This window comes from Ovis canadensis, chromosome 4 (assembly GCF_042477335.2).
Source record: "Ovis canadensis isolate MfBH-ARS-UI-01 breed Bighorn chromosome 4, ARS-UI_OviCan_v2, whole genome shotgun sequence".
NCBI lineage: Eukaryota > Metazoa > Chordata > Mammalia > Artiodactyla > Bovidae > Ovis > Ovis canadensis.
In genome coordinates, this window is record NC_091248.1 from 133,137,605 (window position 1) to 133,152,769 (window position 15,165).

At 48.1% G+C, this 15,165-nt stretch overlaps 1 protein-coding gene across 5 annotated transcripts in view; it reads left to right on the plus strand.

Annotated features, from left to right (window-relative positions):
* The first annotated feature begins 36 nt into the window (after window positions 1-36).
* Window positions 37-15,165, plus strand: part of RNF32 (ring finger protein 32) — a 35,947-nt gene continuing 20,818 nt past the window's right edge. Inside the window, exons 1-7 of one of the 5 annotated variants that reach the window (XM_069587213.1) lie at window positions 37-252; window positions 2,664-2,755; window positions 3,277-3,544; window positions 9,431-9,573; window positions 13,821-13,853; window positions 14,598-14,722; window positions 14,854-14,962. In XM_069587213.1, coding sequence (XP_069443314.1) covers window positions 2,741-2,755; window positions 3,277-3,544; window positions 9,431-9,573; window positions 13,821-13,853; window positions 14,598-14,722; window positions 14,854-14,962 — 693 coding nt within the window. In that variant the 5' untranslated portion in view covers window positions 37-252; window positions 2,664-2,740. The remainder of the gene's footprint in view (window positions 253-2,663; window positions 2,756-3,276; window positions 3,545-9,430; window positions 9,574-13,820; window positions 13,854-14,597; window positions 14,723-14,853; window positions 14,963-15,165) is intronic. The other 4 variants (XM_069587212.1, XM_069587215.1, XM_069587214.1 and 1 more) reach the window with 4 other exon arrangements.

Below are 15,165 nucleotides of genomic sequence, written 5' to 3' on the forward strand. Positions count from 1 at the left end.
CATGCGCAATGCGGCTGCAAGCGGGGCAGGACTGGCGAGCCTGCGCAGTGTGGCAGAGCCGCGATGGGCCTCCGGAAAGCGGCTCCCGGCCCGGGGCGGCACGGGGCTGATGAGCATGCGCGCTGGTGCTAGCCCGGCGCGGCGGCGGTTGCTAGGCAACGGCGAGCGGCGTCGGTGGAGGGCTCCGGCCGCGGTGGACGTGCGGCGGGCGTGCGGCGGGCGGGGTCGGTTGCGCCGCAGGTGTGGTCTCCGGTAGGGTACGGGGGAAGGGAGGGGAGGGGACGCCCTGCGAGAGAAAGCGGTCGGCACTGTCCCCAGGACAGCCCACCTGCTCCGTGGCCATCCGTTGGGAGGGCCTGACGGGTCAGTGCTTGAGAATCCGTTACTGAAACGCTTCACGTGTACAGTTGACCCGTGAACTCCGAGTGAGCTGCTGAGTCCTCCCGGGTGCTGTGCGCGGATGTTCTTCAATAAATAACGTGCTACAGCACCGTATCCTCCCTGGAGGAGGACGGGAGGTGGCGGTGGGCTCCTAGGGCTTGAGCGAAGTGGGGACTTGGTCAAACCACTGGTACCCAGGGACCCGAGGACGTCACTTTACATCTGTCTCTGTGCTGGCCCACCTAGGTGCAGTCTCATCAAACACGTAAAAACAAGGGATTCCTGAGTTATAAAACGTGATAAGACAGTGTCCAGTTGTCTTTTTAAAATTGTGTTTCTCTTGTATGCCTGTGTTTTTAACTAGCGTGTTTATAAATTAGCTTAAAGTCACTCAGACAAATTGGTAACTAATTACTTTGGCACCACAGTAGTGTTTTTTTGTTACCAAGTCCTACATCTTTTAACAATGGAATTTACAAAGAAAGAATATTCCTATTAATTTTAGCTCTAAATACTGGCTAAGGATTAACTTTCTAACCCTACCATTGCCACAGACTAATTATATAATTTTGGAGGAGTCACTAATCTCTGGATATGTTTTCTCATTTTAAAATGAAGTCAGTGTGTATGCGTGCACGTGCGGGCTCAGTTGCGTCCGACTCTGCGACCCAAAATGAAGTTGGACTATACCTCAAAAAAAATGAAATTGGGCTAAATACTTGAAAATAGTTTCTAATGCTGAAATTTAATGACGCTATAGGACTTACAAGGGGCACCGTTTTTAACAGCTCTTATCCTGATGTTAATCACAATGGCTTACAGGAGATAAAAGTGTCAACTGCAGATGGTTAGCTGTGATTATTAAACAATTTTTAGGATGATGTAAACTATACTCTGCCAGGTTGTGGGCGTTTTGAAAGTCAAAGATTCTGGTAGTGATCTTTCAGCATTGTAAATGTCTTCTGCCATTTCTCCAGCCTAGACTGTTGTGATAAAACATTGGAAGGAAACTTCCTTCATGCTTCTCTTGATGCCAGCATGTAAGGGGATGAGGTTGCCATGGAAACGGTCACCTCACTTCTAGGGGATCTTGGCAGCAGCTAAGCCCTGACTTTTCTCATTGTACATTTCTCATTCAACACTCTCTCCTTAGGACATTCATTCTGTGGGATTAACTGGATGTAGGTGTCCATCCTGAGACACACATGAGGGATCACTTCCTTTCTCCTCTTCCAGTCAAGCCCTCAATACTGCTCCCTAGGTGACCTCAGCAGGATACTGTCTCTCCCCACCCCAATGTATTTTGGTCTCTTGTCTTCTCAGATGGTAAAGAATCATAAGATATACCCTTGTCTAAAAACCGCCAGGGTCAATTCCAAATTCTTCCTCCAGCTTTGAAGGGAATCGGGCTGTGTCATCTAATCCTCACAGTAGTCCTGCATGGAAAGTGCTCTGTGTGTGTCCTGAGATGGGAAAGCAGACTCAGATATGCTGCGTATTTTTCAAACAGAGCAAGACTGGAACCTGGCTCACATTCTGTAGTCTGTACTCTAGGCAGGGGGAAGTCACAGAGCGCTCCTCCTCCATCCTGGGGCATCCGCGGTTCCCTTCTCCTCTGAAACGCAAACCTCTGCTGAGTTCTGGAGCGTCTTTGCTTTTCTCGTGCTGTGAGGCAGCATGTTCATCGCCCGCTCTCTGTCCTTCAAATCCCAGGTTTAGTATAATATTATCTCCTTAAGAGGCTTCCCTGATGGCTTAGATGGTAAAGATTCTGCAATGCAGGAGACCCAGGTTCGATCCCTGGATCAGGAAGATCCCCTGGAGAAGGGGATGGCAACCCACTTGAGTATTCTAGCCTGGGAAATCCCATGATCAGAGGAGCCTGGCGGGCTACAGTCCATGGGGTTGCAAAAAGTCATAGCAACTAACACTGACTTTTCAAGAAGTATTTCACTTACAATATTTCAAGAAAGATTTCACTGATCTTTTAGTCTGAAATTCTGTTGTATTCACACATGATATCATTATAATTAGCAATGGATTGTTCTTATTCATGTTGATATGTTTCCCCCAACTCACTGGAGAACTGCTTGAGGACAGGGCTTGATCAAGATGCAACTGGCTTGAATTCCTCCAAGACCAGACCACGGAGCACGGGCTGTGGTAGTAGGCGGTCCTATCACTTCACCATCAATTAGACCCTCAATTGATCTCTTCCCCATAAACTTCACCAGATAGTTTATGCACACTCTAACTTTGACTTTCTGTTGACTTTTTTACAGTAGAAGAGTTAAAGGACTGGGATATGAAATGATGATATAATTTGACATAGCCAAGCAACAGCTTCTCCTGAATCAGCATGTTAAGAAATAAGGTACACAATCCTCTTTAAAACACAGACATTGCTTTACTCATGAATATGTTTTAATTCAGCTATTTAATGGTATAAAAATGGTTTGCAAACCTTGCATCAGTGAGGCACTGTCAGCTGTGGTGCTTGGTGCAAGCATTTCTTAGCTGCAGAGCAGTTTTATTTTGTATAAGTTTTCACCAAAGAAACATGCACTTGAATGCGAGGTCCTCTGTAGTATAACAGAAACAAGCTTTGCCTGATCTAATTATAGTGAAACAATGTGCTCGGGCATGCACAGCTTTTATAGGTCAGAAAGTATTCACTCTTATTATGATTAAGGCCTTAGTAATTAAGTGAAAAGATGTTACTGTGTCATTAACACAAATGAGACTGGGCTTTGGTCCCCCGACTTGGGTAGCGATAGGTGTAGCATTCTTTACTACTGGGTCTGGTATGCCATCAAGGTTGAGGATTAAAGTGTAAGCTTTCTTGTAAATGAGCCATTAGATAATGTAACTATAAGGCTTTTTTCCTGCTTTTAGGGTCATTCCTCTAAACAGGATAATTTAGCAGTCACTGCAGTGGCTTTACAAGATCACATTGTACATGATCTTCAACTTCAGAATCTTTCAATAGCAGATCATTCTAAGACAAAGGTACAAAAGACAGAGAACAGATCCAAATCTCTAAAAAGAAATGCAAAGGCAATAATAGATACTGGGCTTAAGAAGACCCCACAAGGAGGCCCTAAAGTGGAAGATCCAGAAAAAGAATATGTTCTTGATCCAAAACCGCCACCATTAACTTTAGGTAAGCTGATCTCATCACTCTTATTTTGACTTACTAGAGCTAAAGAATCTAGTTGAGATGAATAGTACCATTTTCTCTGATACAGAAATTATTTTAATTTACAACCTTGCAGAAAGATACGTGTGTACTAAAGTTTAAAAACAGTGGTGGGGACAGTTTGAGCAAAAATTAAAGATAGTAATGATAAATGAAAGTTGCTTGGTCACGTCCGACTCTTTGTGACCCCATGGACTAAACAGTCCATGGAATTCTCCAGGCCAGAATACTGGAGTGGGTAGCCTTTCCCTTCTCCAGGGGATCTTCCCAACCCAGGGATCAAACCCAGGTCTCCCACATTGCAAGTGGATTCTTTACCAGCTGAGCCACAAGGGAAGCCCAGTAATGATAAGTAGAGCAAGAATAAGTAAGAGGAGAACACAGTAAATATCCGTTAATCTACAGTGATAGAAGTAAATCATTGAGTAAATAATAGGAAAGGCTCTTTCTTGCAGTCGATTAACAGCTATTAAATATAGTAGGTAGGGGCTAGAAATAGGAAATCACCATCTGGCCAAGACCATAGTGATAAAAAGCAGCCACATCACCTTGCTGACAAAGGTCCGTATAGTCAAAGCTGTGGTTTTTCCAGCAGTCATGTACAGATGTGAGAGTTGGACCACAAAGAAGGCAGCAGCCAAAGAATTGGTACTTTCAAACTGTTTTTCTGGAGAAGACTCTCGAGAGTCCTTTGGACTTCACGGAGATCAAACCAGTCAGTCCTAAAGGAAATCAACCCTGAATATTCATTGGAAGGACTAACGTGAAGCTCCAAAACTTTGGCCACCTGATGTGAAGAGTCGACTCATTAGAAAAGACCCTGATGCTGGGAAAGATTGAGGACAGGAGGAGAAGGGCACAACAGAGGATGAGATGGCTGGATGGCATCACTGACTCGATGGGAGAAACTGAGGGACGCGAAACCTGGTGTGCTGCAGTCCACGCGGGCACAAAGAGTCGGACGTGACTTAGTGACTGAGCAACGCCCACAGTGATGGCGGTGGTGCCGGGATGCTGGCACTGGCAGGGAGTGGCACTGAGACTCAGGCCTGGGCGCAGCCTCAGAGCGCCACCCCAGGGACGCACTCACTGCTCGGAGAAAGCGGCGGCACCTTTCCCGGGTGAAGAAGTCTAGGGCCAGGCTCTCAGAAGGGTGCAGGCCCCTCCTAGACATTCCCGCCAGAGAAGCCTCTCTCAGTCTGCTCTGAGGACATATCAGTTGACCCAGAGGGAGGTTCCTGGCCGGGGCTCCACAGAAGCGTCAAGCAAATAAAGACCAAGGTGCCAGGCCAGGTCCTGAGGGGCCGAGGGGGCAGGTCTGCCGAGCACATGTGGAATCGGGGTCAGAGCACAAGGGCGTCAGTGAGACTAGAAGGACACCCAGCGGGGCGGACAGGTGAATCAACAGCGCTGGATCAACAGGCCGAGCTGGATGGGACCACAGCGCTCAGGTCCCGTGACATGTTAGCATCTGGGGAGGCCCAGTGCAAGGCGCGTGAGGTTTTACAGCGTTTACAAACAAGTCCAAACTATTATAAGCTGCAAACTTAGGAACAGAAAAGGTTTTATTTTTTTTTCCATTTTTTGCAAGGGAGGTCAGATCCAGCCATGCACACCCAGAAGGAAGCTGGTGAACATCAGCCAGCTTCCGCCATAGATTCACAGGGTAAAGAGGGTCTGTCCCGGCAGTTCCCTCATAGCTCGTTGGTAAATCATCTGTGTGCAATGCAGGAGACCCAGGTTCGATTCCTGGGTCGGGAAGATCCCCTGGAGAAGGAAATGACAACCCACTCCAGTATTCTTGCCTGGAGAATTCCATGGACAGAGGAGCCTGGCGGGCTGCAGTCCACAGGGTCGCAAAGAGTCGAACAGCACTTAGCGACTACACCAGCACCACCCAAGAACAAGGAAGGATGTTCTTGATGGAGACGGGCACATGCAGGGCTCTGAAGCAGGACAGCGTGGGTGGCTGAGTTGCTGAAAGGAGAGTGAGCTGGGGCCTGGTGAGCGAGCGTGGGGCAGAAGGGGAGGCTGGGGAGAAACCGGGAGGGGCCGACTAGGAGAGGGGTTGTGGTGTGGAACTTTTGCTGTGATGGAATATATCAAGTTTAGCCCTTCAGCCATGTTTAAGTGTGCCGTTCAGAGGCAGTAAGTGCACTCCCGCTGCCCAGCAATCATCGCTGCTGTCCGTCTCCAGAGTGCCTTCATCCCCCCAGACTCTGCCCACTTACTCCCCGCCCCTCTCCCCACCTTGGCAACCACGAGTTTCCTCTGCGTCTCTGAGAATCCGACCACTTTGGATCAGTCTGGTAATATCTGTCCTTTTGTGTCTGGCCTGTTGCTCTCAGCGTGACGTCCTCAGGGTTCTTTGTTCTGACAGCTGCAGCACTATCAGAACCTCCTCCTTGTTTAGGCCCGAACGCCACCCGCTTGCCAGCATGCACGTCTGTCCGTTCCGTCGGCGGACACTTGAGTTGTCTCCTCTCTCAGTTACCGTGGATGGTGCTGCCAGGAAGCTTTTTGTACAAGTACCTGTTTGAGTCTCCACTTTCCATTATTTGAGGCATGTGCCAAGAAGAGGAATTGCTGGACCGTGTGGTAATTCTATATTTAATTTTTTGAGGAACCACCATAAAATTTTTTAAATGATGCTGGGCCTGGAGAGGAGGTTTGCTGGGGACCTGGTGGTGGAGGGCGGCTGGCGGGCGGAGAAGGAGCCAGAGGCCTGCTGGCGGGAGCTGCCCTGTGAAGGGGGAGCCCGGGGCCCCCAGAGCGCCACGGAGGCTCCGACCTTCTCCCCAGAACTGCTCGCAGCGCTAGTCCCGTCCTAGACGCGGCGTCGTGCGGCAAGTGCACAGCGTGGAGCACACGACAGTGGTTAGTGACCGCCTTCCGTCTGCACGTGCAGTTTCTGGAAACCATCAGGAGCCTTGGCACCGTCACCTGAGGCTGTAAATTACAGCAGGACGAGCGACCGATTTGGGATGAAAAAAACAGCGTTACGCATGTTAGCTACTAGTAAGGTGGGACAGTTAGGGGAAGCACGCTGACTGAAACCTCCCTCCCTGGCCAGGCACCCCGGTAACCATTTGCATGAGTTGTTTTACGGCCGGAGGTCCCGGTAAGGAACACGGAACTGATAAGCCACCTCCCACCGGAAGACTGCGGGAAAGGTCAAAAGGAGACACCACATGTCTGACCACCTCCCAGAATCCTCCTCTCTGGCTTCCATCTTGGCTGAACAGGGCGTGCACCACCAGGAAGGACCCTGAGTCAGGATGATTGGCTAAGGACAACCTGGAAACTAATCCTGTCACCATGAAACCGGAGACTGCGAGCCACATGTGTCTCCTTGGACAATTCATTTCCGAGTGTTAGACAAGAGCCCGGTTTCAGGTCCCCCTTCCTGCAACAGTACCACACGCTCTTAACTGTTGTCCAAACCTAATACTGCTCTGGGGTTCCCACCTTTTCTCGCTGACATGCTGGAGTTCTCAGCGCCTCTCTGTCTGAATCCCGTGTGGACTTTGCCACGGAGACTACCCTCTCCAGGTCTGTGTCTGATCGTACATTTGAACAGATTCTTCAACTACCGTTTCGTCTACCAGTTTTTCTCGTTATCCTTTATGATTTGGGGGTTTCCATCTTTACCCATCCTTGAGATCGCAAAGATGTCCCTGTCTTTCCTTCACTACCTTTGACGTTTTGCATTTCACTTAGATCTCAGCCCAGTTTATTTTGCAAATGATCTGGGGGAACATCGTTTCATATAACAGTTAAAGTTAGAGTCTTCCCTCAAATCGTGAGCCATGCCTCCTTAGCTGGCTTGTGGCACCACGTTGTGCGTGTAGTGAGTTTTCTCTGCTTATCTGAGAGATGGGGAGGGGAGTGTGCGTGATTTGGGGCCTCTGTTTCTATATCAGCATCTCACTGTTTTCATGCATAAAATTTTGTAAGACGCTATAATAACTCATAGGAAAAGAGCCAAAATCTGTCCCCCAGAATGTCTTCCAAAAATATACTCTCTCAGAACATTAAAATACAATCGGTGACTTTTCGTTTTATCCTCATGGAGACATTCCTTCTAGAACCTTCCACCATTCCGCTCGCATCTGGACAGTTGCTCTGCGGGGCTGGTGCGGCGCTGTGGGCCCTGGGCCTCTGCTCAGCACCCTCCTGTGGGCTGCAGCCCTGAGGCTCTCCTGCCCCTTAGCTTTCTGCACCCCGCAGTGCCATTGTAGCAGGAACTTCTGGGAAACAGCATGTGAGCGGCCACGTCCAAGGGAGCAGACAGCAGACCCCTGCGCTCTGCTCTGACGTGGAGTGTGGCTGATAAGAGACTCTCACATGGAACGCGCTGCCTCACAGTTCCGGAAGGGCTGCCTCCTGGCGTCTGTGTTGCTGTGGAGGCATCCGACGTGCCTCTAGCTCCTGGTACTCTGGGATCTTTCTCTGCCTCTGCAGCATCGCAGTGACCGGACCTGGGTGAGCCCTTCGTTCCGGCCTTGCTGGGTGCTCTCTGGCTAGAAACAGGTGTCCTCTTCTGGGAGACGTTTGGGCTGTTTTCTTTAAGTTGTTTACTCTCAGATGCCTGACTTTCAGATGTCAGGCTGATCCTTGAGTTTTCGTATTCTCTGTCTCCTCCTTTACCGTTTTCTTCTACTTTGAGATTATCTTAACTTCCTCCTCCAGTCTTTTGGTTGACTCTGGTGTTTCTATTGGACACTAAGAATAGAGCTCTTCTTGTACTCTGAGCGGGCCTGACGAGGCCTCCCACTCTTGTTCCGTAGACCTAGCGCTTCACTCTCCATCCCTGAAGGCGGCCCTGTGGGCTGATGCCGTGTCCACTCAGTGGCCTGGGGCCATGGTGAGGAGAGCGGAAACTGTGCTGACGCCCTCAGCCCCATTCTCCCGAGCTCCTCGCAGTTCCTTCTCCAGAGTGAGTGCTTCTGCTGGCACAGATGCTCTGGTCCTGCTCCAGGGTAGACACGCAGAGGATCCTCAAACGTGGCTGAGACAAGGACTAATCCTAATGGGTAACTGTATGTCATAAGAAATTTTTAGCAAGGGAAGAACTGGGTTGATACTCATTTTACAAAGGTCACTGGCAGCAGAAACAAGCAAAATTGGAGGAAGGCAATGCCAAAAGCTGAGAGAGAAGTTAGCTGAGAAATGAGGAGACCTTTGGCCAACACCTATGAAAAATTCGTAAAATAGGATATCAGCCCGGCCTACTTTATAGAATCATTGTGAAAATGAAATAGATATGGGAAATTTTTTGTAAATAAAAACAACATAAGTGTAAGATATTATTCACCTTGAGGGTCCCTTGGACAGCAAGGAGATCAAACCAGTCAATCCTAAAGAAAATCAACCCTGAATATTCACTGGAAGGACTGATGCCGAAGCTAAATCTCCAATACTTTGGCCACTTGATGCAAAGAGCTGACTCATTGGAAAAGGCCCTGATGCTGGGAAAGACAGAGGGCAGGAGGAGAAGTGGACGACAGACGATGAGATGGTTGGACGGCATCACGAACTCGATGGACGTGAGTTTGAGCAAGCTCCGGGAGTTGGTGAAGGACAGGGTGAGCTACAGGGTGTGCTACAGGGTGTAGCCTGGTGTGCTACAGTCGATGGGGCTGCAAAGAGTCGGACATGACTAACACCAAATTATTCTCCTTGATGTCTGTGCACCCGTATAAAAGCAGCATTCTAAATACAGTGGAATGAAGTAAATAATGTAAATGTTTTGCCTTAATATTTGCAAAATAATGTCATTAAAATGATGCATGAGTTACCACCCTCTAAAATATACTGGACTCACATTCCCTGTTGTTTGCACTTCAGCACAGAAGTTGGGCCTCTTTGACCCTCCCCCGTTGCCACTGTCGGCGGATGAGTGGGACAGAGTGAAGCAGAGGTCCGTGGAGCAGGGGGACTCCATGCAGCCGTGCCCGATATGCAAAGAGGAGTTTGGACTTCACCCGCAGGTGCTGGACGTGAGCCTTAGATAAGCACGCCTGCGGGGCGCTCTCCAGTGACTGGACTCTGAACCGGGGATTAAGAGGGTCCATGCTGCTTTCTTCCAGCCTCTTCCTCCTACTTGACCCTCAAAGACTCAACATTTTCTTTTCCATTAGTTAAGTTTGTATATGAGAAAGAGCTAAACACCCTCACTGAACAGTCTTATTTACTGATTGCTCTTAATTCTCAAGTACAGAGTTTGTACAAGACCGTTCCCACTCCACCGGCCGTGCACAGCTGGCAGCGTGCACAGAGCAGAAGAGTGGGTAACGTTTATGTTGTTTTGATCATTGAAATCCTAAAAGGAAAACTGAGCTCGAATATCTCCAAAGAATCTGTGGGAGGATCTTTAAGTAAAATCCTATAACAATCTTTATTATGAAAGTTTACCATAGTTAAGACTGATGATAATACAGTTAATACACAGTCTATGTCAAAGGTTTGTTTGTTTTCCTATACGTACTTTGTCTAATTAAACTTCAATCTCGTGGAAGTTAAGGGACTCTGCTATTCCTAGAATCTTTTCTTTGTTTGTTTTTAGAAAATGACCACCCTGAGTAATTTCTCTCATGTGTAGCATTATGCTTCCTACACAGAAGCACTTGGAACTTTGCTTTAAAAAAAATATATAGCAAATATATTTAAAAGCAGGCTTAGAATTCACAGCCTAGGCATCCCAGGCTTCGTCTACCAACCTAGCGCATAAACTCTCAAACTTCATTTGTTGTAATAAGTTTTTATGGTTAATGAGTTAGTTCACAGTCACAAACTTTTGTTCTTTACTAATTTGAACTCACACATTATTTTAAACATACTTATCATGTTCTAGTTCTCTATCAAGACCTAATCTCTTAGGTACATGAAGGTTGGGTATTTCAGAAAGATTGTGGTCCTTAAAGTGCAGAAGTAGCTCTGGGACGATTTAGCATTTAGTGAAAGAGCTAAAAAAGCCACGAGGAGTCTTTCTGGCCCCAACAACCTCTTCCTTAATTGTGCTGCAGACACTTGGTCCGATGGTGATGTGAAGAAGGGAAGCTTGAAGCTGAATATCTGAAGGGGGACCAGGGTGTCGCACCCCCGGCGTTTCTCCCATTCTGCTTTTCATAAGCTTCTCACTGTAACGTTTTTGATTATAGACGTAGACGTGTGTCTCTTTTCAATTTCTGGTTATAGTTCTCAGGTTTAGCTTTTTTCTTTGTTGTTGTCTAGTCGTTCAGTCCTGTCTGACTCTTTGCAACCCCATAGACTGTAGCCCACCAGGGTCCTCTGTTCATGGATTCTCCAGGCAAGAATACTGGAGTGGGTTGCTATTTCCTTCTCCAGGGGATCTTCCCCACCCAAGGACTGAATCCCAGTCTCTTGTATTGGCAGGCAGATTCTTTACCACTTAGCCAACTAGGAAGCCCAGTTTTTCCTTAGTCGGCATTTTCCCGACCTTTGATACGTTCAACTCATGTGTCTCTGAGGTGGGCGTTATATCCCTTAACTGATGAGGAAATAAACAATTCCCATGATCCACAGCAGGCTGCCTTAGGACACGTACTCAGCAGGGCTAGGATCCAACCCTGACTTCGAGGACACTTTCAGTGTGTTTACCACCACTGAGTCATTCAATTTTCTTATCTCAGAGAATATTTGCCAATAACAACTATTCATGAACGTTTAATAGTATATTTTAAAAATACAGAGTTCAGTTCAGTCGCTCAGTCATGTCTGACTCTTTGCGACCCCATGGACTGCAGCACACCAGGCTTCCCTGTCCTTCACCATCTTCCAGAGCTTCCTTGAAGATTTGATGGACTCATGTCCATCAAATCGGTGATGCCATCCAACCATCTCATCCTCTGTCATCCCCTTCTCCTCCTGCCTTCAGTCTTTCCCAGCACCAGGGTATTTTCCAATGAGTCAGCTCTTCGCATCAGGTGGCCAAAGGATTGGAGTTTGACTTTCAGCATCAGTCCTTCCAATGAATATTCAGGACTGGTTTCCTTTAGGATTGACAGGTTGGATCTCCTTGCAGTCCAAGGGACTCTCAAGAGTCTTCTCAACACCACAGTTCAAAAGCATTAGTTCTTCGGTGCCCAGCTTTCTTTACAGTCCAACTCTCACATCCATACATGACTACTGGGAAAACCATAGCTTTGGCTAGATGGACCTCTGTTGGCAAAGTAATGTCTCTTCTTTTTAATATGCTATATAAATTAGTCATAGATTTTCTTTCAATCTTTAATTAGCTTTTTAATCTCTAAGGAACAAGCCTCTTTTAATTTCATGGCAGCAGCCACCATCTGCAGTGATCTGGAGCCCCCAAAATACACTGTCGCTGTGTCCACTGCTTCCCCATCTGTTTGCCATGAAGTGATGGGACCAGATGCCATGATCTTAGTTTTTTGAACGTTGAGCTTTAAGCCAACTTTTTCACTCTCCTCTTTCACTTTTATCAAGGGGCTCTTTAGTTCTTCTTTGCTTTCTGCCATAAGGGTGGTGTCATCTGCATATCTGAGGTTATTGATATTTTTCCCCACAATCTTGATTCCAGCTTGTGCTTCATCCAGCCCAGCATTTTGTATGATGTACTCTGCATATAAGTTAAATAAGCAGGGTGACAGTATGCATCCTTAATGTACTCCTTTCCCTATTTGAAACCAGTCTGTTGTTCCATGTCTGGTTCTAAATGTTGCTTCTTGACCTGCATATAGGTTTCTCAGGAGGCAGGTAAGGTGGTCTAGAATTCTCATCTCTTTCAGAATTGTCCACAGTTTGTTGTGATCCACGCAGTCAAAGGCCTTGGCATAATCAATAAAGGAGAAGTAGATTTTTTTTCTGGAACTCTCTTGCTTTTTCGATGATCCAACGGATGTTGGCAATTTGATCTCCGGTTCCTCTGCCTTTTCTAAACCCAGCTTGAACATCTGGAAGTTCACGGTTCACGTACTGTTGAAGCCTGGCTTGGAGAATTTTGAGCTAGACTAGATGGACCTTTGTCACCAAAGTAATGTCTCTGCTTTTTCATATGCTGTCTAGGTTTGTCATAGCTTTTCTTCCAAGAAGCAAGCTTAAAGGAGGATAATTTAAAAGGACCCATGTTAATGAGTTTTTGCAATTTAGGCTTCTTGGTGGCAGTAAGTTTCAAGGATCAGTTTTAGAACTTTCTGAGTTGTATTTATTTTGATATTTCTCCCATTCTCCCCATTATGAAGAAAAGTATAGACTGAATAAAGGCATGATGGTAGGGTGAGGGGACGATTACTTTAAAACTGGGAGGTTTCCCTCAGGCCAGTGGCCCAGGGAAGGCACGGGCCCGTCCTGTCTCAGAACATGCACTCCTGGCAGAGTTTATCTGCTGCATCCCCCTCCAGCCCAGCGCCCTCAGAGAGCCTTCAGGAACGCGGAGCAGGGCAGTGGGCTGCATGCTGGCTGCCCTGGTCTCACCCTTCCCTGGTCCTTCCTTCCAGAAGAACCAACGGCCTTTCTCTTCATTTAGTCTAAGCTCCTTTGTTCCAGCCCAGAGTATCTTTAGACAGTCTGGATATAACATATCAACCCAGAATATCACAGCACCACCGACTCGATGGACAAGAGTCTGAGCAAACTCTGGGAGATGGTGAGGGACAGGGGAGCCTGGCGTGCTGCAGGTCACGGGGTCACAAAGAGTCGGTCATGACTGAGCGACTGAACAACAACGGAATATCATTGTTCAGTGGGAATGTGGGCCACAGAAAGGTGGAATTTTCTGGCGGCCACCCTTGCTCTGCATTTAAAGGAGAAAAAGTAATTCACGTGTCTCTGGGATTTACTGCTCATTAAATTTGAGAGTGCAGTTGAGTTGAACAGAGCCCTAAGAAAAGGTGTTTGCTTTCTGTCCTCTGCACCCCGCCCCCAGCCTGGGTCCCTGCCAGCTGTGCTCTTTCTTAGGATCTGCCCAGAAATACTTCTTTTTTATAATCGTCTCATTTTTAAATATATACTTGTTCTGTAGCAAACTTCGTGTGTTCGTTTGATGTTTCAGATTTTTGTTAAGTTTCTCTTGTAGAGCTTATATACCTCCGAATATTGTAAATGTCAAGGCTGTTCATCTGCTTCTTAACTTTTTCAAAGAAGCAACACAGCTTACCTTTCAAAGAGTCAGAACTTTTCTTTTAATTAATGCATTTATGCTGCTTCTCCTTTAAACTAGTATAAGCTTCAAACCTCCTTTGTCTTCTCTGAACAGGTGCTGCTCTCCTGCTCACACGTGTTCCACAGGGTGAGGAGCCCCCTCCACGCCCCCGGGGCCCACGGCGCCCTCCTAGCTCAGAGGGCGGGCCGCCTCTCACTTTGGTGTTTAGTCCCTCAGTTGTGTCTGACTCTTGGCGACCCCATGGACTGTAGCCCACCGGACTCCTCTGTCCATGGGATTTCCCAGACAAGGATACTGGGGTGGGGTGCCGTTTCCTCCTGCAGGGGCTCCTCCCCACCCAGGGCGCGAACCTGCATCGGCAGGTGGCTTCTCTACCACTGCGCCACCAGGGAAGCCCTCTCTCACTTTCCGGCTCCTGGAAAGAGCCATTTATGTCATCCAGAGTCACCACTGATGGCTAGAAATATGATTTTAGGCTAGAGCAGGACTCATCCTGTTTTGAAAGTTGTGAGTTCTCGGTGGCGTTAGAGCCGCACACGTCCCTAGAAGAGAGTGTGGTTAGTGGCGTCCGCCGGCACGGGTGAGCCCCCCGCTCCCTCCGAGTTCACTGCCCGGCCGCCTGAACCAGCGACATCCCCCTTCACATGGGGGTTCTCGGAGGTGTTTGATGTGCCTGCATGTACAGTCTTGTAAAATATCACTTTCCATGAGGGAGGTGTTAACGTATGATGAAACTTCTTCCCTTCGTAATCTAAATTGGGCCAAGTCTCATAATTATGCGAGAAAAGAACACTGTAATTACATGAGAAGTAAAGTGTGTTGTTTCTACGTAATTACTCGTGAAATTTCAAGTGAAATGTTTTCCTTCAGGCTTGCCTTCAGGCTTTCGAAAAGTTCACAAATAAAAAAACCTGTCCTCTCTGTAGAAAGAACCAGTACCAAACCCGGGTGATCCGCGATGGGGCCCGACTCTTCAGAATCAAGTGCGCGACCAGGTGAGTGGCTGAGCCCGGCACGCGTGCCCGCCACGAGGGGCAGGCCAGCCCCGGGCGCTCTGGGGGCTGCGGGGTGGGGGGTTTTCCCTCCCCCAGGGCTGGCCCAGGGCTGACGGCGCCCTGTGCCCTAGGATCCAGGCATCCTGGCGCGGACACGTGGTCAGGAGGTGGTACCGGGACCTGAGGCGGACAGTGCCGCCCGCAGATGCCAAGCTCAGGAGGAAGTTCTTTGAAGCCAAGGTGGGTGTGTCCCCGACGCGCCTGCCGGGCCGCGACACCCTGAGCCAGGCTTCAGGTTTAGGCTCTTTCAGATGGTGGAAGGCCGGCCCCTTAAACTGGCTTTCTAACCCAGGCGGTAAATACTTTCAGATTTCCTCTTCTAGTCACCGCATGAAACAGAAGTCGCTCAGTCGTGTCCAACTCTTTGCGACCCCAGGGGCAGT